The 22,857-nt window shown below is 36.5% G+C and overlaps 1 protein-coding gene across 2 annotated transcripts in view; it reads right to left on the bottom strand.

Moving 5' to 3' along the window:
- Positions 1 to 22,857, bottom strand: part of LRRC2 (leucine rich repeat containing 2) — a 67,086-nt gene that overhangs the window by 32,663 nt on the left and 11,566 nt on the right. For both annotated transcript variants that reach the window (XR_011323452.1, XM_069777508.1), the window contains exons 3-4: positions 13,296 to 13,506; positions 5,443 to 5,599 (exon numbers count right to left, since the gene is read on the bottom strand). Coding sequence is in view for 1 of the 2 variants with exons in the window: in XM_069777508.1 (XP_069633609.1) it covers positions 5,443 to 5,599; positions 13,296 to 13,506 (368 nt within the window). In the remaining variant the exon portion in view is untranslated. The remainder of the gene's footprint in view (positions 1 to 5,442; positions 5,600 to 13,295; positions 13,507 to 22,857) is intronic.

Raw genomic sequence — 22,857 nt, 5'->3', positions numbered from 1 at the left:
TCAAATAATACCTAAACACAACTTCTCCATTAAAAGTAGTAGTAATAAAATCGTTGCTGCTACAACACTGTTGTTAACCATGCTTAATGGCACTGAATTTTCAGTTCTATTAAAAATGCAAATTAGGGAGTTAAACAGCTAACATCTCTGTGTTTTTCAAGGAGAGGCAGTAAAAGCAGTAATGAAATCCATGGTTTCCCTGGCAGTTTCACAATTAAAAATATTTTATATTTAAGTGGGAACTGCAATGCCGTAGTTGTTGCCTAAGATAACTTTTATTCCCAGTTTAAATTTTTAATTCATTATTTAAAAAAAATTAAACCAGTAATTAAACTCTATAATTCCTGATGGGCAATGCAGCACAGTAATAATGGTAATGCAACTTCACCATTTAGACAAGCCTGCATTAGTGCTCCTAACAAGGTGGCAGAGACAAAATACAGATGAGGTTACGGAGAGCCTTTATTGACTAAGGATCCCATTTAATGAAAATGCAGATCCACTTGTATAACCTGGAGTAAAATGCAAAGCAAATTTTTGCATTGACCTGCAATGATCTGATAGCAGTTTCCTATGGGCCAAGACAAATAATCTCCTATTTCCAGTCTTCTCTGCTGTATCTGTGACATTGTCTTCAATTTATCTGAAAGGAGATATTGATGTTCAGGCTTACAAGACACAGTTAAAACATCAATTTTTTTTTTCCTTACTTCTGCTCAAAGCATCCAAGCAAAAGAGGGATGAAGACTTCCTGAACTCCTTTTGCATAACAAAGTTGCAAAAGCTTTTTTAGCCACTAGGGCTTACAAAAGCTGTCGCACAGTAACAGATTGACCATAGGCTAGTAAAATTTCCTTCTTTAACCAACCTTCAAGTGCTCAATTAAAAAAATTTAAACATGCTGAGAGAAATTGCAGGTGATTACTATGAACCAAAAATAAAAAGGCTAAAGCTTGGGACCTTGGTCTGTGGTCGGAAGACTATTAGTACAATGTAAAGGGTGTGGGGGAGGGGGGAAAGAAGGTTTTCTTGTAGCAAAATAGAGGTAGAAAAACATGAATTAGTTCTTGTGGCCTGAATGGCAGAGAGAGATACCTCTCGGGAAAAAAATGTAGGGTGAGGATCTACTGAAAAGGCTCAAAAGAAAATTAATGAAAACAAAAATGCAATAAACTGAACTCAAGATATTTTGGTAGATCAGAAATTCTGTAGAAAAGTATGTGGCTTCCTTTTTTCATGTGAGCAGATAAGCTGAAACATGGACTCTGATCTCACTGAAGATCCCAAAAAAAAGGCAGTTATCTCCCAAGGGCAAGGTAGAGTATAAGCTCAATCTCTGGGCTGGAAGCCACTTTCTGAGCATCAGAAATAAACATAGAGTAAACTGTTTGGAAAGGGTAGAACAATACATTTTGATCACCTTGGAAACTGAAAAAGCTTTTTCTCAGATAAAACTTTTCTATCATAGCCAGAATGGTGTGCACAGCCTCCAACATTCCCACTGTAAACCAAGTCAAGACTGAAAAATAAACCACAGAGTTTGCTAATACCAATCTGGTCTGTGTAGAAGGAGCACATCCTAACATTGTTATTTATAATATATTGACATAGAGCAATATGGCAAAGTCAATAGATAGGAATCTTTTGGCAAAAATACTTTATGTGATGAGTAGTTTCCATGGCAGTGTTTATAGTCTGAGCTCAGTACCCAATGGCACTATTTCAAATCCTTTCAAGAAATTCAGCTTAATAAAGTACTGCCCTTTGCAAGATCCAATGATGTTGAAATTTGTATAAGCAGCATGTGTGTATTACATTTTAGTACAATATTCCCGTTTTTGATAGCTTAAGCAGTTGAATAAGAAAGATTATTTCCTCTCTAGTTGGTCCAATAAAAAAGACAATTTTTTACTTTTGTGATGCACTAACTAGGGGTTAAATTTTGAGAAGTTTACCAGCTGTTCCAGTATGAGCAAGCCATCATTTGAGCAGCTAGCCTTAAAGCAACTGGCGTCCTTCTAAAAACAGTCAACTTGCAACAGAGGTGTTTAATACTTCCCCTTTTCCTCAGTTGTGTACAAGACTGAGATGTGGACAGATAATAGTCAATACTGAATAAATGGCAAGAGTAAGAGATGAGTCTGTAACTCCTCAGAACTAGACTGCATTTAAACTGAGAATATGTATTTTCTTCTTGGAAACTCACACATCAGCACACTGGGAATCTTTTTAATAGAAAAAGCTATTTTAGGTATCTAGTAGTCATTTAAAACTGTCTTACTTATGGTTTTCCCGTCTGAGTTCTAGGAAATTGGATTAATGTGATGCACAAATGAAAAGTTATACTGTGAGGTAGGGAGGAGACCAAAAAAATCGTTGCGATTTCTTATTAAAATATGTCTCAAGTGCACAGTTATTTTTCCTCTTAAATATTTGGCATATCAAAAATGTGAGATAATATAATAAATTACAAATATTTTATTAACAGCACTTTGCGATTTTTTGTGAGTAATTTGCGGGACAAAAAAATCCTCATATAGCCTCACTATCCCATCCCAGTCCAAAAGCTTTGGGACCACATGAAAATGCAGTTCACTACTTCCTATGGGAATATGGGAATATATTCTACTGGATATTTTCAATTATAGCAATTACTAATGTACTAGCACTAACTGATAAGCAGCAACTGCACTGCAGCCATGCAGTCAGAGCCAGAACTGCAAACTCACTCAGAAGCCATTTCCAAAGAAAATCCCCTGGCTACACCTCTGCTCATGACTTTTTCTGTTATTCCTGGGAAAACCAGACCTGACAACTTCGAGACAGACAACAACTCCATTTTGCAGTTTTTTCCATTTTTATTTACTTGCTTCCTGTGAAAATATTTGCTATCCCACAAAAAGAATCAAATCAAAAGTATTCTCATCCATCTTCTGATCCAGATTTGATCTGTTCAAGTGCATAGGTGATTATAGCTAAGAGTGTGATTTGAAAAATCTAAGAATGGATTCAGTTCTTTCTTCACTCTGATTCAGGGTAGAGCATTCCCTTCTAAATCAGGTAAAACAGGAACATGAACTTCAGTTCCTGCAGATATTTTAGTCCAGAGACTGCTACTGCAGCAATACTTTTTTTCATTGCAAGTATTCTTATCGTCTCCTGTTCTCTCACACCTTTAAAGCCCTCTTGTGACAAACAAAAGTAGTCCGAACATGGCTCACCAGGTCAGCTTCTGTCAGATGATTTTGTCATCTAAACTTGGCTTCAATTCTCTCTGAAGATTAAAGACTCAACAGCATGCGTGTCACTGCCAACTTCAACCATCTGTCATTACTCTCAAGTATGTTTTAGCTGTGATACTTACCTACTTGCTGCTGGTTTGTAAACAGAACACAGAATGATAAATACCTTAGCACTTAACCTTTCCAGAGACCTTACCTTCTGATTTAGCACCTAGTCCTCATTCCTTGCTTAGATAGAGCTCCCAAACCAAACCCACATCGATTATTTCCCTGCGATAATTTAGTAGCTAGATGACTAAAGTATGAAAGGTTTCATTTTTAAGCAGCATTCAAAACTTCAAAATATCCAAGACCTTTCATAATAATGTCTTGTTAAAATAATGAACATTTCCAATACATATTAATGCCTATGTCTGTATGCATATATAGTACATGAAATAAAAGCATAACCATTTGCAAGCATACCACCTTATATGTCAACAAAGAGAGCATTAAACAAATTGAGATAAAAAATTCTCTGCAATTTATGCCATAACAACAAGAGCAGCTCTACTGCATTACTAATAGGTGGCCTATCAACAAGTACATTCACTAAGACTGAAAATCATTAGGCAGTTTTGGCAAAAAAGCAGAAATCACATAATTTAAATGCAATTGAAAGAACAATGATTGCTACTCAAAGCATTTGAAAGGTCTGATACGGCCTCTACATTACCCCCTACAGAGAATTGGTTATGTTAGAATGATCTGGTTTTGTGCCTTTATTCTGGAAACAGACTCCATCAGCATTCATAATCACTTTTTCTTGGGGATCATTTTCATTAATGATGCACAACATTACAAGAAGACAGAAAAAACTTTCTTCGCCTTTACATGCCTTGATTGTTAAGCAGCAACCCCTTAAAACCTTATGTTTAATGGTTTAGGGTAGCCTCTGGAAGGGAACTGTCATTTCCCCTCTCTTCTGCAGCACCTGGTAGAAAATATTTTTCCATTAAACCCACTGACCCATCTGAGTTCCATGGTCAAAGTGCTGACAAAATAGTTAGGGTTTATTTTATGTCCATTATCTCCTTTTTGTGTGTTGTTTATGATTTGTTAGTGTATTTAGCTGCAAGGTTGAAATTATAAAATATATCTCAATGTCAGTGGGAAATTTTCTGTGTAAAATCTAATGTTACTAAATAAATCAAAAGCGTTAGTGTTACTCTATTAATAGAGTAGGAAAAGAGTAGAAAAGAGTAGAAAAGTCTAGCACTGATTTCTGTGTTTCAGGATGCTCTTTTCCTGTTTTTCTTAGTTAAACCTATGATAACTATGGAGGTGGAGGTTTTAGTCTTTATCTTTTTTTTGAAAGTTCTTAGCTCTTAGTGTACATAAGGAATACCAATCATGGGGAATGCTTAGGACTACTGCATTAAAAAACAAAGGCTGAGGTATTAGTATACCTGTCTGCATGGACTTGACTTCAGGGGCCTTATAGTGGATCCTGTTTCTTCAGCTCTCAAAGCTACCACCAGTTACAAGCAACACTCTTCCTTGCAAGAGCAGTAAATCTCTCAAACCATTACAGTCTTTCAAACAAGCTTATTTATATTGTAAGATCAGAAAACACAGGAGAGCCAAATACTAAAACTCTTGTTATTACATAGCTTAAAATAGCAAAGGCCAAAGTATGAAAACATTAAGAATTTGCTTGATGTCATGTTGGATGTACCACTTTATTAAATGGGGATCATTACTGAACTCATTATAATTCAATTCAAAAGATGGATTTTATGAGACGTCATATTTTTTATTCCTTTTTACCACAATCTTATATTTCAATTCACCTTGTCGGAGGTTTACAATTCTGTAATACTTCTATTTTTCTTAACCTGTAGGGAACATAAAGCACCACCTGTTCTCAGGAAGAACTTTCCATCTACTTCAATACAAGCAATAACTGCCTTATAGTCAGATAACTATAAAATGTGTCAGTTTTTTCCCATGTTTGAGACATACTACACACATGGTATTGCATACAATTAAGCAAGTATAATTACAGCCAGAGACCTAAAAAAATTTAGAGGGGACTGTTCACTGGAAACAAGCAAGACAGTTATCAGTAAATGAGTAAGAATATCCATGGATGCTCATTTCCCTGCAATATAGTTAAATGGTGTAAGTATAAACAGCTGAAAATCTTGAACCAACTTACCAATTTCCACTGGGAGATGGTTGATTTGATTTTTTGACAAATCCAGTACTCTCAGATCTTGAAACAATGCAATGTAGGCTGGAATGGTTTGTATCAAAGTATTGCACACATGCCATTCTTTCAGATAGGTCTGTTCTTTCAGAGAATCTGGGAATTCCTGTAAATGAAATAAGAACAGATAAACAGAAAGCATCAGGTTAGTATTTTGTTCTACCATGTTTCTAAATACAGGGGGGAAAAGTCCACAGCCAAACCTCAAGACTTTGCCTTAAGTATCTTCATGTCGAACAGCAGTTTGCCAAACCCTCATGGGAGCTGTTTGTTTTTGAAGAGCATTGCAGCTGCCTGTCACCACATGCTCATGTTTTAACTGTTAATGCAATCATTTTGCTCTAAAACGGAAACCTGTCTGAAGCACTCAACCTGCTTGGTGTCTCCCATATCATCTCCTTTTTCCAGCTGGAGGATTTCTTTGAAACATATTTCAGTGCTTTAATTCACACATCAAGATGTAGTAAAATGCAACATGGAACAGAAGAGTGGGCGTATGGAGAATGTCTAAATAGGGCTTGCCACCCAAAAAAAAAAAAGTTTGACTACTTTTGTAATACCTGCCAGTGTTTCAAAATTTGTTTGCCAAGATGGAACACAGTCCAAGGAACAGAAACATTTCAGATCGGATACACACATATCACCTCTTGAAAGTCTTTTTTTAAATAGGTGACTTAACTTCCTAAGTTATTTCAGCAATGTGTGAGATTTTTTACTAAATTTCTTTAGGAAGAGTAAAAATACTCAATTTTTTAAATCTGTCCAATGGTTGCAATTAATTCTTGCTTTAGTCATGCAGAAACCTTTTCTTTAAGAATTCTAGTACTGTTGCAAACACACAGCAAATAAATTTGCTTCTGAGTAATTTTCAGACTATTCTGTTTGTTCAAAATTTCCAATGTATAACAGTTACAGAAACTAAAAGTTTTAAAGCCTTTAATTCTTACAAAATTGCTTTAGTTAATTGGTATTCAGTTCAAATGTACACATCTTTCTTTGTATTATGTCACCAAATTCCTTGAACTTGAAACAGACAAAAATCAATTCATAAAGTTGAAGGTCAGATCATTTAAACTCCACTTTATAAAGCAGCACATAATTTACCAGTCTGTCCTGAGTTTTATGTCACTATGCATTGGTAACACCTGGAATAAATAATCTGGATGAAGTGCCATCACTAACTTTGCTTCGCAAAAACAGATGTAAGAGTTTCATCCTTTTATTCCTTTATAAATTCCAAATTTGTTTCCTCTTCATGAAGAATACGACACAGTAGGAATGACTGTTTTTCATACAGAGGACATTGCCCACTTTTTTTTCCCCCCCTTCTAGATTTAATACATCCCCTAAGACATTAACAAGAGTGATGCATTTCAATTGTTTTTTATTCATTCTGGAATTCTGAACTAGGAATAGTGCTAATTAACTCTAAGCTAAATTTAAACATCTAATTGTAATTAAAGATATAGTGGACTGTTGATCATAAGATGTTTTTTGTTTGGTTGTTGCTGCTTCTAATTTCGGTTCTTTTCAAATTTACACATGTAGACACATAGCCTATATATGTACTTCTGCCTTGCTACCTGCCCTTCCATATTTGATATGGATTGTTTCATTTCTTGCTTCATTTTCCCACTAGGTGTATATTGCATTGTGATCCATCTTCTATATTTGTCAGTTTATGGCAGTTAAAAAATAAAATGCCTGAAATGCCTCAGGGCTGGTAATGAGAAATCTCTCCAAATTTCTGGAGTGGGTTTCCACTCCACCTTCTGTGCTGCACATTTTTCTGCAGCAAAATAAAAGAATAAATACCAACTGCAAATTCAATTAGTATTGTCTTTCCCACCTGTACAGAATTGAAAATACAGCACACAGGGGATAGCATTTAGCTGGAGTGTCATAGATGCCACTGTAGGGAAGAACTCTGATTCACAGAGAAAGCAGATGCAGAATAGTCATACAGGAGGGAAAAGGATGTCTGGGTAACAGATACCATTTGCCACTCTATTTCTCCACAGTCCAGGTCTGTCTTTGTTGTTCTACTGACCTACTGGTTTTTTGCAGTTCATTGTCATAACAGACCACCTCCAGCTCCCTACTGGCAGAAACAGCAGGGAGCAAAGGGGAACGCTTTCCCCTGTGAAGCCAACAGCCTTGCTGTTCTCCCAGACTATAGGGGGTATCCCACAAACTTCTCCTTGATGCATTGAAAACAGTGCAGCACACAAAGCGCTGCCTCAGATTAAGATCAAATTCCATTATAATTTTGGAAAAATTAAGCAAAAATATTTTTTAAAATTATTTATTATTAATGTAAAAAAGATTTTTTAAAATCTTTGCTTCTCTATTAAGGGTGTTTTAAAGCACCAAGGTATTCTTGTGCAGTAACTGAAATTAATTCAGACATGATCTCGAAAGAATGGAAGGAGGTTCCATTCTTCTATCAATTGCCCTAACTTACTTCTCTTTCTTGAGATTATTTCTTTATATCTTATAATCATATTTACAATTTGCAGATGTAAGTTTACAAATACTCTGCTATAATGTCGTTTTTTAGCATTGTCCATGTTACAATACATTTTATTTGTGTTGCTGTAACTTAAATTGATGTGATATTTTACTTCATTTACAAACTAGATAGGGATGGGAACTGAAATTTGCACAAGCTTTATGTTTGCTTTACTCTCTGATTCCCTTGTGTTCTTCTGTAATCTGCTGCTGCCACGCTAAAGCTGGCAGCCTGCTGATAAATTGCTCCATGAAGACTGACACTTGGAGGATAGCCAGTCTTTTGCCTTTAACAGCAAAACAATACCTCAAACTCCTTTGATTTTGGGGTGAGAAAAAAAAAAGTATTAAAAGGAAATAAATAGCAAACCTACAACCATTGCTGATTATACTATTTCTAATTAGGAGAGAATTTACCTGCTAGACATGAGCCTGAACTAAAACTGTGATCAAAGCTCTAAGAAGTTTCAATTCCGTTTCTTTTCCAGCTCTGTAGTTTTATCTATCTGTCATGGGTCAACCCAAAACCTTGGATCCAAGTCTCCCTCATCTTTGAGAAAGTTTGGAGCTAGTTCCAAAACCAGTATATCTCAGAGCCACCTGTATTACCTGACTGGGTCAGAAATTAATACTTTTTGTGGGGAAAAAAAAATCTCTAGAAGTTAAATAACCACAAGAAAGATTTTCTCTGTCCAGTCAATGAAGCAATTCTACTTAACCCTTTGTGGCAAATAAATACCTCACTGTTACTAATAGGTGGGAATAACAAATGGAAATTATTGTGAAAATACAGAGCATGTTAGACAATAAAACTGGGAGTATAAATACAAATGTAGTAACTAATTTGCTGCTTTTTTCTGTGGCAAAGGTATATGCAAGAAGGTCATGATTTACGACTAAAGAATTTTACCATTGCTCATTCATTTACTTGTTGTGCACATTTGACATTAAAGTTGTTTAAAGTAGGTATGCATCCAGATCCTCTGCTTAGGTAATGCAGCACAGGCAAGAAGAGTCCTGCTCGGTATTTGAGTGAACATCACCACTTTCCCTCTGCCAATATTGATACCACAAATTCAAAAATTTGTTTTTCCTGAGTATTTTCTGAAAATTATTTAAAATTCATGGATCCACTAGAGAATAAACATTCATTAGTTAGGAGCAGAAAGTAAACACTCAGAGGGGAAAAACAGAGTTAAAGTGAATTCATTGAAAAATTCATATGAATATTCATAGCATTATTTTGCCACAGTTTTCATTCTGCTCTAATAGCAGTGCTATTTCTCTGAAGAACTAATTTAATTCAGTAGCTACATGTTTACATGTACAAAGGATCTCAATTAAGTGTTTCATCAACTCTCCATCATTCTCTCCTAGGCAACTGATTTAACCATAAAATTCAAGAGTCCAAAGTCCTTACACAGTTCCTTTTCTTGGTGGGTTTGCCTGGAAAACTCTCAGATAAATAAAAAGTTTTTCTGAAACATACCTTGGGAACCTCAGATTACTTGTGGCACAGTACACCATTCTCGTGCTGTCAGGTCCCAAGGGTTTTGCAAACACAGGAGGATTTAGGAGACTTGCTGCTGGGGCAATACAACTGGCTTCTGCCCATTTTTGTAAAAAGAGAAAAGCCTGTCTGATTTCATTCATAACATCAGATTATGAGACTAGCCTATTTGTTATAAGACTTTTTCTTTCCTAAACACAAATATTAATTCATTACTGCTCCCAGCTGGCAGAAATGCACCACACAGGGGTGTAGACACTTGAGCCATAAATATTTAGTTGGTATGTAAAAAACGAGGCGAGGATGACTGAACTTGTTGTCACACAGCCTCTACCAGGTGGAACTCTGACAGACAAAAGTAAAATTATCTCATCACTGCAATTATCAACCAATGCCCACAGCCAGAAGCTAAGCACCCTGGACAGGCATGGCCAAACCAGTACCCAAGTTACAGGAGGACTTTCAGATTCAGAAGGACTCACTGAGTATATGTTCTTCAAGCATAAAGGCTTGATACTAATCCTACTTTAGTGTTGTAGTTCAGATTTTCGTTAAGTTAGTGTGACCACGTTGTTAGAAACAGTTGTGGGTTGAGACATCTAGCGGCTCAAACTGCATGTCTCAAAAAATTAGCCTAAAAGTGAATGATAACTAGTAAGAATTAAAAATCCACAAGGAATTATGGATCTGCATGAACAGAATACAATTTAGCTTGTACTCTGTCTGTATTTGTCTAACTTAATATTCGTTGTATGAACTTTATCTTTCCTCAGATATGTTAAAATAATTACTTTACAAGTACAAAGAACAGTGGATCGCCACTTAATGAAAATATATTATCATTTCAATGACATTTAAGAGGTGGGAAAAAAATGGCGCAGAGGTCCTGAAGGAAGGAATTCCTATTAGGAATTCAAGATGTGTGATCTGCTCTGATTTTCTCCCTTACAAAGGTTCTCAGGAGATCTGAGATTATTTTCAAAAGACCACTATCCAGGTGATTTTCAAAACAATTGTCCAACCTATGCCAGGATATGATGGAGTGTTTTACAAAACCCATTTTTAAATCATACTTAACAAAGCAGAACCAGTGGGGCATGGATATGGAGCACGAGAGAATAGCATCTTTGTAACATGTCTACATTTTTACCATCTAGGCATCCTGGGCACTGATTAGTGCCCAACACAAGCTACCTTTCTAATTTACTGCAACACAGCAAATAACACCATTAGTTGATTTGTGGACTCAGCTCATTTGCTGCTGAAGTTTCCAATGAGAGCCTTTACTTTGAGACCTATGGGAAGGATGTAGTAAAGCCACTTGCTTTGATCTTGAAAAATCCCTATGCTGGGGATTACTCCTCTGTGAGACTTAACTTCACAGCATCCAGAAAGGGAACTGGTACAGCCCGTAAGCAAGCCCCGTTCTCAAAATTAAATCTGTAAGTCATACCAGCAACCTACTCGGATTTAGCTATCAACTGTCTAGAGGATATATTACTGCTTCATTGATGAGAGGAAAAGAGAAACATAATAGAAATACTTATCAGCTAAAAGCAAGTGAGATAGAGGATTCAGCAGCTAGTTCCCAAATGGACACTTCACAGAGCTGTGCTGTTAGCTGCTGCCAACGGTAAGTGGTCAGCCAACAGCAAACCAAGCTGGTTATGTGCCTGTCAATCTTCACAGGCAATCCCAGCTCTGACTTCTAGAGTCTGAGTGTTTAATTGTCCAAACTTTCAACTCATAGATGTACTCGTGTGCAAAACATTACAAAAACTATACCACAACTGATAGCACAGCGCCCAGCTACATAACATACAGGCTTGTCTGAGAAAACTGTCACATGTCCACAGATCTTCTCACATGCAAATTGCCAGCCTGTGCAGCTTTGGTTGTATAGTCTGTAAATTCATTTTGCCTAAGTGCACTTTTTTGTGAGAGAGTAATAGGGGGAAAGAGTGTCATGTGTGATTCTGTCTTTGGTTTAGAAGCAGCAGTTGAGATTTAAAAAAGTAAAATAAGTGGTATGATTTGTATAACCAATATAATTTTTACTAACTTTCTGCAATAATGCGAAATACACTTCTTTCAGGACTTCATCAAGTGGATTTTCACTTTTTTTTCAATAATTTTCAGCTGTAGGAGACTGGCAATGTTCTTTCTTTGATTTTGAAGGAGCGTTGGTCTTCCCTAAATAAAGCAGCTTGATTTTATCTTCATCTGCAGACACCTGAACTATGTCACAGTATCTTGTTGAAACAGGAAGCCCACTTTAACCAGGCTAGAGCTGGACAATGAGGTACAATGATTGTGTGTTACGGCCACAGTGAGCATACGATATGGAGACAGAATCAAAGTGCATGGTGGCTAGAAGCGTACTGCTCAAGGTGGCATAATGTACATAACAGCACACCAATATCTCTTAAGTGTGATCTTTCAGCATGCCAAATTAAAATTAAGTGCTCCGGAAAATAGAGCAAATTATGTATGTTTGATTTTGCCTCCTAATGTAAAGCCTTCTTTATGGTGACAAAGCACAATGTTAACAGTTTGGCAAAAGAGAATAAGCAGCAGAAAAGTTTAGTTATGCAGCTCTCTGCTCCCTAATGCACTGAAAATATTTGCAGTTGCTACTATATTGGTGTCTAAGGAGCTGTAATACCTCTTTTTTTCCTCCTAAGGTACCTACAAAGTTTACAACACAGGAAAGTGTGCAGTATAAGACTACACAGATTTAACATAATTTTCAATATGCAAGGTTCTTGAAAGATGAGACGTGATAGCTCTCCAGCAACCAACCCTACCACAGGAATGATTGGCATCAGTTTAACAAATAGTTTCCTTACTAGAGCTGGATGGGAACCAGGGTTTCCTATTTTCCAGAAATTTCCTCTGTTTTATCTTTATTCAACAAAGAACTAAAGTCAGAAAAAAAAAAACCCAAGAGCTGAAAAAGAAAACACCTTCATATCCAAGATCAAATCTGGGACAAAGTTATGTTTCAGGTCAATCAAAAGAATTGTTTTAGTAAAATTTAGCCATTTTAATGATTGACCATTTAACTTGCATTTTTTGTAATGAAAATCTCAAAAATATGTTTCAAAATTATAAACTATACAAAAGTCAGAATTCTGATTTCTCTTTCTCATTAACAAAATAGTGTATATTCAAAATACAGATCAGCCGAAGCTTTAACAACTCTAGAAAACTTCAGACCAACACTAATTCACCTTTTGCTGAATTTCAAAACAAGATTAATTTAGAGCTCACTTCCAAACTGCTATTTCACATCAAACACAACTGCAAGTAAAAAGCACTTTTTTCAGCAAGACCATTGTGGATTGATGCTATTATTAGTTTTGATTTGAACAGAGCTTGAGAAAAATGTTATCACACCATTAGAGCAAGAAGACAGATCTCTGAGTAGAAGAGATCAACAAGCCAACAAAGCTGAATATTATTTTCATCTCTTTCCACCCATTGGGGAATTTCAGAGAAGGATACCTTATTGCAATATGATTGCTTATGCCAAAATATTTGAGAGGGCTAAATTACATGTATCAGTAGAGAATTTAAAATAAGCATATTTGAAAACTAAACCACTAGTTCAGGGTAAGATAGGAAATGTTTTTATCACTTCTAATACTGTGAAAAAGCATCAATTTCATATGCATTGGCAAAAAAAAAAAAAAAAAAAAAAGGTTTGGGGGATTAAAAGTTACAGTGCTAAGTTACCCAAACTCTTTAACAATAGAAACATATTTTCCATTATATTTACCATCCACTGCTCTCCAGAAAGCTGAAAAATAAACTTGTTTCTTTCCTTATTTGCTTCATCTGACAAAGTATGCCTCTTCCGGAGCTGAGGAGTCTTTCCATAAGTGTCCAAGATCTTCTCATCAGTGTTTACAAAGCCATTCTTGAGATATTTTGATTGAGGAATGCCTTTCTTCCGGCACTCTAGTATGAAATTCCATTCCTGCTTTATCCTGAAATAGTGCCAAAAAAGGTTTATGTGAATCAGCTGAAACAATATGGCAAGTAAGTCTTAAAGCTTGATCTTTGTTTGCACAAGTGCTTAACAAAATATAATTATTCACCTAATGTATTGAGCATTTTCCATGTATTGAGCATTTTCAAAGAGAAAAAAAAAAGCATTCCTGGAGTCATGCTTAGATTTTCTAGACTTACATATAGATTTCAGATGAGCAGGATTTCATTTACTGACTATAAAACAGTGAAACCCAGGGAATAACAGAAAAGTGGAGACTGAGCACACTGTCACAGAAAACAGCATGAATGATGCCCTTTATTTTAATAGGGTGAGAAATACATTCTCACAGAACAAGTTATATGTATAAACAAAAACAATTACCTGGTGATATATGCAAAATTTTTCAGTTGAAAAAAGTCATTTTAGAAAGTAAGAAGTTAGAAATATTCCTTTTTCCCTGCCCTTTCCTGTTCAAGTATAATGATCTGTTTTCATTTTTCACACATTATCCTCCAATATCATCTTAGAAGGTGGAGGTAAAGGTCATAGTTATCACATGCCAACTAATTTCAGATTCAATTTCAGTGTAACTTTAGGCTCACCTCCAGGGCAAACTTTTACCCATATAACTTCAAGTGCAAATTCAATCTGATATAATTAAGCATTGCCAAAAGCACGTGCTTTAATTTAAGAGAGATTTATTTCAGCTTAATCAATTAAGGAACAGGTTGATTAACTGAAACAAGCCTTCCTTATACCAAAATAAGACTCTGCAAAGCCCCTTGCATCATAAATCTGATCTCACACTTTGAATGCTAGATTCTTGTAGTACATGAGATTCATTTATGTGATCTCCACCCTTTGGCAGAAATTTTAAGCTAAAGACTTGAAGAAAACTGACAGGTAAAGAAGGGCACAAAGTTCAGGATAATATCCTTCCTAGATAAAGTAAAAAATGGCATGGAAAGAGAATCACATGCAAGTTTATAAAGTTCAAGTAGGGAGTAACAAAACCTGTACACAAATTCCTAGCTAAGCATGGGATTTTCTCTAAAATGTTAAGATGTTAAAAAAATGGCACATGAAACAGAATGTCTGGCTTTAAGTCATGTACAAGAAATCCATTACAAACTTAGGTACAAGAAGCATCTTCAAAACTTGGTGAAAATAAGTAATTTTTGGACACTCATAGCAAGATATGAGATAGAAACTGCAGGGCAAGGTATTATTATGGGAATATGATAGCATAGATTAAAAGTCATATTTGACTCAATGCTATCAAAATATATCTTTAGGGATCAAAACTGCATGCCTAAATAGGAAAGAGACAGCTGTAGACTGCCCAGCACAAATTGTGGCACTTACTGAAACCTTAGGGGATGTTAGAAAGACCTGAAAGCAGAGAGCACAGCAACAGCAGGACACTTTAGCCAGCAGCATACACACAGCACATTGACACACTGCAAACAATATACACTTTTGGAAACTACAGATGACCTTATCAGAGCAGCTAGCCTGAGAGACCACAAGAGGACCTGATTTAGTTTCAAGGAGCGGCATACTACATGGGTCATCAGAGAACTACAGAAAGCCCTTTCCATAATAATGACTGCAATGTATTCCCACACAGCATTTTTATAAAGAGAAAATAAGTAAAAACATCTTCTACAAATATTTCAGAAGATGAGCTACATATAACAGTGAAGTTGGTTAAAAGTGCAGCTCGCTGGGTAAAGTGCTGGCAGACTGCATGAAGACAGCATGACCTCAGAGTAAGTACATTCTAACGAAGCCACTGTAAGGATTTCTTTCTCCCCTCATTTCCAAATATAGAAAAAATAAAAGAAGATAAAATGGCATTTGTGTTCAAATGAAGAAATGAGTAGGCTGTATAAGCTCTGATAAATTAAATGTAAAAACACAAAAAAGCGAGTGAAGTCACTTACTGCAAGTATACAAATGAATAGGAAAAGGATTTGTAGCGTATCAGAAGCAGAAAGACTCTCAGAGACATGGTGGGAGCAATAACTTATCAAGGTATGAAAGGAGCAGTGAAGGAATAGTTAAAGAAGTTATTGAGAGCTGCAGGAAAATTACTCATCCATGGCTTCAGTTTTCATTAGAGAGATCAGTATGTTCTTTACAAGTAGGCATCTGGAGGACTTTTTTATATTTAAAGTGTTGATAGAGGAGGCTTGAGAATAAAAAATATATATATTTGAAGTAAATCTCCCAGTTTCTCTCAGTGTCTAATTGTGGGCTGCTTTACACCACAACGAGCTATCATATGTAAATCAGTTAGGAAGAAGAAGACTGGACAGACAAAAAACATGTCCAGCAACACATTTAGCTCAAAGAATCCCTAGAGGGGTACTGAACCTGCTAGTACAGTCAAGGAAGAGTCCGCCACCAACCCACAACATCTCAAAAACTTTTCTGAAGCTACTTGATATGAAAAAGACCCAAAAAAATAAGTTAGAGCAGGCACAGCTCCTTAGTCCACTTTATGATCCTTCAGCACACTGCATCTGATCCTTCTGGTTACAGAGGGAGAGACACCCAAGTACCTGACTGCACTAGGCAGCCCTGCCAAAGGATACCCACTCCAGCTGCAGTCTGGACATGGTCAGATGACAGAATTTTCCATGCCAGCAGACATGAAAGTTGAAACACCTCTTTCAGATGCTTTGACACATGAGCCAATTCGATTTTTAGCATTGATGTTGCCTATTCAGTCTGTCATTTGAACACCAGAGACCACAAGGATAACAGAGGGGAGAAACTACAATAGCAAGAGATCACTAGGAAAAGCTAGAAAATAACACCTTCACATACCATAAGAAAAATAAACAGGCCCAAACCACCTACTCATCTTTTTTCCCGAAACTCATCTACAAATGAGCACAGCTAATTAGCTATAAAATCTCCGTATTACTGTGCGAGGTGGGTGGCAGGTAAAGTGAGCAGTGGGGGTAGGAAAAGTGAGTTGAATGCCCAAGGAAGAGAACAACAAAAGGATCTGAACCATTAAAAGGCAGTAACTGAAAAGGATCAAAACCCTGGCATTCTTTTTTTCTAAAATCTTCTAAATAATCCTAGCTTTACTTAACACTGCTGTACTGCTGTTTCTCACATCCTCCTCCAGTCTTCCACATACAGCTTTTCTGTCCCTCTGTAAAGCTTAACTCCGCATTATTGCTCTCTCATTTCCATGGAATTCCTTCATTTTCTACCAAAGCAATAAACATTTGATCTCAGTGCATAATTCAATGCACTGAAAAAGCTTGCCCCCAAGATGCTTTTTTTGTATTCATTGCTCTTCACTCATACACACAAAAATGATGGTCTTGTTCCTCACGGTATAAATACTAAGAACATTAGAAACTTAACAAACAGAAAGAAGAGGTCAAAAAGTCTAACTCTTGATAAAAAGTAAGGCACTGAGCTGCTCTATTACACTTCAGTGCTGGCTCTGTCAGGTAGACCCTAGGAAGACAAGAGCAGAGGGCTCAGATCTAAAATTTTACTCTCTCATAACAAGGAATATAGAAAACGGCAAGAAAAGAGCTAAATTAAAGATGAAAGAAAAAACTGTCCTCTGCCACTCTACTGATAACATGTACAAAACACAAATCTTATGAGGTCATGACAGATTGTTAGCCAAATAAAATAAAATGCACATAACAAAAACCGCTGTTAACCAAATCTGTGAAATACTGACCTCAGAAAGGCATTAAAAATTAAACCTTGTTAGGAATTCAATGTAGATATCATGCACTGATGTGGAAATCCTGTGTTAAATTTCTTCTTTACTCACACATTAAATGATGGCAACATGCTCTGTTAAGCTTTTAAAGAATGCCCACTTATGGTCACCAGGCTAAGTACTATGTACAAGCACATTTTGAACAGATGGGAAGTGAATTAATAATAGGCAACAAACATGCATAATTTTGTAGAGTACATCTCAGAATGAAAACATGATATATCCCAAGGGCAGAGGGTCTAACAATTTATGACCCCTGCTTGTATCCTTGAGGTACACACTAACAAAATTAATCAATATGAGCTTTCCTGGATTGGAGGTGTGACTTACATCAAGCCTGTATGTATCATTAAGCAAAGATTACAAAGCTGCAATTTCCAGGTTACAGCTAAGATCAAATCAAAGGGATCTATTCAGCTACATGGTTGTCACTCAGGTCTATCATTGTCAAAAAATTGAGACGGTGGTACCTCTTAAAGGATATTTATGAAAATAAAGACCATTTTAAGTCTTCCTCTGGTGACAATCCTCAAATAAAATAGAATTACTAGCATGTTTGTCATATGTGGAGGCTATTGCATGAATCCTCAGGAAGACAGGAAAGGCATCTAAACCATTGTGACAAACAGAAGAAAAATATCTACACAAATAAAACCAGCCTTTAAACATGCGAATATACTTTTAGAGAAATAAATTTCTTATCTTGGCACTTTAAAGTCTACTGATATTCCAGGAACATATTTTCACATATGACAAACTAATGAGTTGGTTACAAAATCACAGCCCTCCTGAAGTTCATGTCTTTTTATTACTATTAAGCAACAAAATGTTTTGATCTTCCTCTAGATTTTGATCAAACAGTTGCCATCAGATTAAACAAACAACTACCATTTTCAGTATTCAAAAAGTTGGTGTTAGTCAAGTCAAGCCTAATTTAGGTGGGAGTATGAACACACAAAAAATATTTTTCTGGACATAGGACCCAGATGATATCTAAGGTTCCAACTCAGCTACCTACTCCAGTATTTCCACTTCAATCATGCAAATAGTCCAACTAATTTTAAAAAAGACTGATTGAGCGCTGCTTATGTTTGTCAAAAAAAGTTATGTTTCATAACATTATATCTGTAACACAAAAGCACACCTGTCACTAAAGCAGACTGTAAATGGCATAGAGGAAAGGTAAATTCTGGCAAGCTATTTCCCAATAGATTGCTGTTTTTCAGTAAGCTTTCAGGACAATACACTATAGATATGAAACAGGATCAACAGGGAAATGGAATATTCAAGTATTTCCATTTTGGTTACTGCTGAACTTATCTTCAGGTAATCATTCCCAATACATTACTTCACTATTTGAATATATCTGTAGCAAAGAGATTTGACAAATCTAATGAACTTGATGCAAAGAATTACTGTAGAATAAATTCAGTGATTGGACCCTTCAAAGAAGTGACCAGCTTGGAAAACAAGAAGCTTTCAGTAGTAAGGATTTCAGAGCCATCCCAGTAAATAAGGAGTAGCTGGGTTTATTTGAATGGTTCTTCCTTCTGCAGTTATCCACTGCTCAATGTCTGTTTAGGAGATCTTGAGGAAAAGCTATGCTTCTTAGGTAAAGAAAGGAAGTTTCATTAGATGGCACTGTTTCCTCTAAATCAGCATGGAAGAAATAGCCAGGACACTACATGGTGACACCAGTTTAGTACTCCTGGTGATGTTTAAATCAGAATCACTAGCCACGCAGGATCATTAAATAATCTTATGGAATTTTTATAAGAGCAGTACAGTTAAACTGGAGCTCAGCCCAGACTAATATTCCTGATGGACGAGTAACATTTGCTTCAAATTCAATTGGATTGATCTAATTTCAGTCCCTCTGCCAAGCTCTTCCATGGGTTGTAAAGGATTGTGGCTGAACAGCAGCTTTTATCTTTCAACGCGTTTGCTTGCATTGTATTAGATGCAAGGTCTGTATGCACAAGTGCCTGAGAACAAAGGCAAATAAGTAGTTATTAGTGCTGCAGATCGACTCCCAACTCATTGCCTATAATTTGTGTTTGGGGCTAAGGACTCCCAGCTTGAGTTTTAGTCTTGCTTAGAAAAATTTCCAAATTGGGTATTGAGTAGGAGAATAAACATCACAAATAAAATCTTAGTTCGGTTGCAAATAGAGTTATAACACTGAAGTTTGGCAGAGAGATGGAGACAAATCTATTTTATTAAACAAATACAGAACATCTCAGGGAAAAAAGTCACTGTCTTCTTGTAGAGTGAAAATTATCTTTTGACTTTTAACATTCAGGAAGTGCATAGCTCAGAAAAGCAATACATGCACATTTAGCTAGCCAGACCTTGAAAGGAAATTTCTGGAAAAGAGACACACTGAAAGAGGTGGCTGAACAAACTGTTTTCTTTGCTGTATGTTTGGTTGGTGGACAGGGGAGGCTGTGCCATTTCACAGCAAAGATTTAGATAGCTAATCTAGACAAACAGCTCTGGCATTTCCTCACTTGAATTCTTAATTTGTCAGCCTTCAATTTTTACCTAACCTGCTTTTCACACAGAAAACAAACATGTTTCAATCCTTAAAATAAAAAAAAAAACAAACTGTAAACTTTCAGTCTCATTCCCTTTCCAAAAAAAATGACAAGTAGAAAGGAAAACTTAATGAGGAATATCATCATACCACATCAAGTTAGTCTGACAGCGTTCAGGATTTCAGGGTACAATATAAGATTGTTCACCACTACCAGAATCTAGAAGATTAAATATAAAACAGTGCTATAAACACAAACTGCTTTCCGTAATACAGACTTTCATAAACAGTGTAGATAACCACGGAACAGTGCACATTTTTTGTAAAAGTTCATGTTTCATATCCTATCAGTGATTTAGAACAGGCTTGTCTGATAGGATTAGGGACATGAAGTAAAATGAAATTACTCCTGCAACACACTGTACTGTTTCTTTTTCTTTTATATTCAGTTGCTGGTTTATATGTGCCCTCCAGAAGTAAGGGTTGCTTAAACTGCCATACTTCCACAGCCCCACAAAACCAAAGGGGAAACAGAAGAGTGAATTAACTCCACCCAAAATGATCTGATACCAGTATCTCAGAAAGCCAGATATAAGCCTCTCACAATATTCTCAGTAGGCTGTTCTCCAGAATCAGCTTTCACTGGCTGGCTGCTTAAACATCTGTTCTAGACCTGTAAATTCCCAAAATCTTTACAAGACCTCACCATTAATGCAAATATAGTTCAAGCTTTGCTTTTATTTGTGACGTTTTCCTCTCAGAAAATCTTCAGTCAAAAAAGAAAAATATCTTACACGTGACTGCTTACTGAGCCTGCATGAACTAAATTACCTTGCCCCAAGGCAAGCAAAGTTCCCTAGAGGTTAATTGGAACTTTTTCCTCAAATAATACATACTACATTTCAGAACATATTATCAGGTCACTTTGCATAGCAACATGTCTGATAAGGAGCTGCACAATCTCAAGGGCATTAGTGAATTGTAACCTCTCTGAGAAAAACTGGATATTGTTTAAAAAAAAAAAAAAGAAAAAGGCAAAGCAGCCTCAGCAGGCCAGACTCCAAACTCATCTGTTACATGAGTATATTTGCAGAGAAAGTCTATTAATTTCAGCCCTAATTCATTCTGGCTGCTGACAAAATTAAATATCAAGAATCCTAAATGCTAGAATGCAGTCCTCAATTTGGGAAACTGCCTTCTTTGAATGTCTTTTGGCAATTATCATTCTGGGTGACAATTCTTCCCAAAATACTTTCTTACTGTGACTTGACAGTAAGTACTAGCATTGATTTCAGTGGACCTACCAGACAGTGGTAAAATGTTAATCTCTGAGTAGAATACCAGAATTTGGTCATACACAAAACTCCCTAAAATAATGAAATGTATTGCCTGTAAGCAGGCAAACATTATTTCTATTAAGCATTTAATTATAATTACAATTTTATCTATGCTTTTGAGCTAACACAAGCAAAATCTTGTCCTATTTTTGGCCAAATCTTTGGAAGAGCTGAAAAGCATCTAAGAAATAACTTGTGATCTGGCCTTTAGGACCTAAAGGCCAGTGATCACTGCACACCTCATAAAACAAAGATAATTTTTTCTTCTAACTGAATTTTGCATTTTATTACCAATATTTTTATGACTTTGACCATTATTCTACCAGCTTTATCCATTCTATGAGGCCTGCATCACAAGAATGAACATGAACTTTGCCATTCATTTCAGTGGGTGAAATACTGATTACTCGCATTCAGGAAACAAAGTCTTATCTATTTCCTCCTCTTTTCCAGGACCTCTAAAAGAAGTAGGACTAACTGGAAAGCAATCTAATTGCACAAAGACATGCAACAAGACAAAGTACCATATGCAATTTGCAAGCTAAAGGAAGAAAACAAAAAACCTTTGTAAATGCTGAAAGTGCACTTGGAACCTTTTACTTCTTTGCATCATATCCCAAATTCCCCATCTCCAGTTGGTGCAGGCAGATAACAGAATTACTTTGGACCTCATTAGTGGAAAACAGTAGAACATACAGTCAAGCTCCACTCTTTCAGCTGGAGGGGTCGCTACAGACAAATAACCACAGGCAGAAATGGCAGAGAGAATGTATTGTTTTTATAGAAAACACAAGTCACCATAAGAAATTAGGCTTAACATAAGCTACAGACAAATAAACATGGGAGCTGAAATTAGCTACCTCAGAGCACATAAGGTTACCCTCCTTCACTCCTCCATACAGAAGTTCCCCATGCCTGACACTTGTGGTTTGCTTTGGTACTAGCAAACTCAGAAGTTATCTTCTGCACCACAGAAAACCAAAAACCAAACAAAATGTGGCAGGGGGATATTGACATTTAGGTCCACATTGCGATTGACTTTCCATCAGCTCTGAAGATGACTGCATGCACCATTAGGAGCTATGGGTGCAGATTCCTAGTCATATTCTTTTTATGAAGAAGGCTGCAGTGGCACCCCGAGAGCCACTAGCTGACATAGACAGCAGTAAAGTAGAGAGTCATCTGCTTTATCTGCATTAGAATTGCACAAAATGACTTCTTAAGGTAGCATCTGGGACAGAAATAAGGTTTGGTCAAGTTTCATCCCAAATCCTTTCAATTCTCTTTTCCACCAAAAGGGCAACAATCACAACAGCAAACATCTTCTTATCCCTCAGCTCATACCAAAAAGAAAGCTCATTCTTCCTAGAGAATTTAAACTGAAGGACAAGCTTCCTTTTCCTTTCTTTTTTTTTTTTTTTTTTTTTGTTAGGATTATGGTTTTTAATGCAGTCTTTGGGTAGAGACAGGAGAACCAAGACTGCGACTATGGATGTTTTGAAGAGAAAGTTCTTGCAGAAAGGGCAGTCGGACATTGTGTTACCCTGGTCCCCTCTTAGCCCAGCTGCTCTGTTGTCAGTGTAGCTGCACTGGCAGTGAGAATCTGTGAGTTGGGGGTCTCCTGAGACGGCCAACACACCGCATGAAGGTTCAATGCAATGATGCTCTTAAACAAGGGCACTGTTTAACCCCGTGCATTTTATTTTT

Source organism: Haliaeetus albicilla, chromosome Z (genome assembly GCF_947461875.1).
Source record: "Haliaeetus albicilla chromosome Z, bHalAlb1.1, whole genome shotgun sequence".
NCBI classification, from domain to species: Eukaryota; Metazoa; Chordata; class Aves; order Accipitriformes; family Accipitridae; genus Haliaeetus; species Haliaeetus albicilla.
The sequence above is the reverse complement of the archived record's forward strand: the minus strand, read 5'-3'. Positions and strand labels throughout refer to the sequence as shown.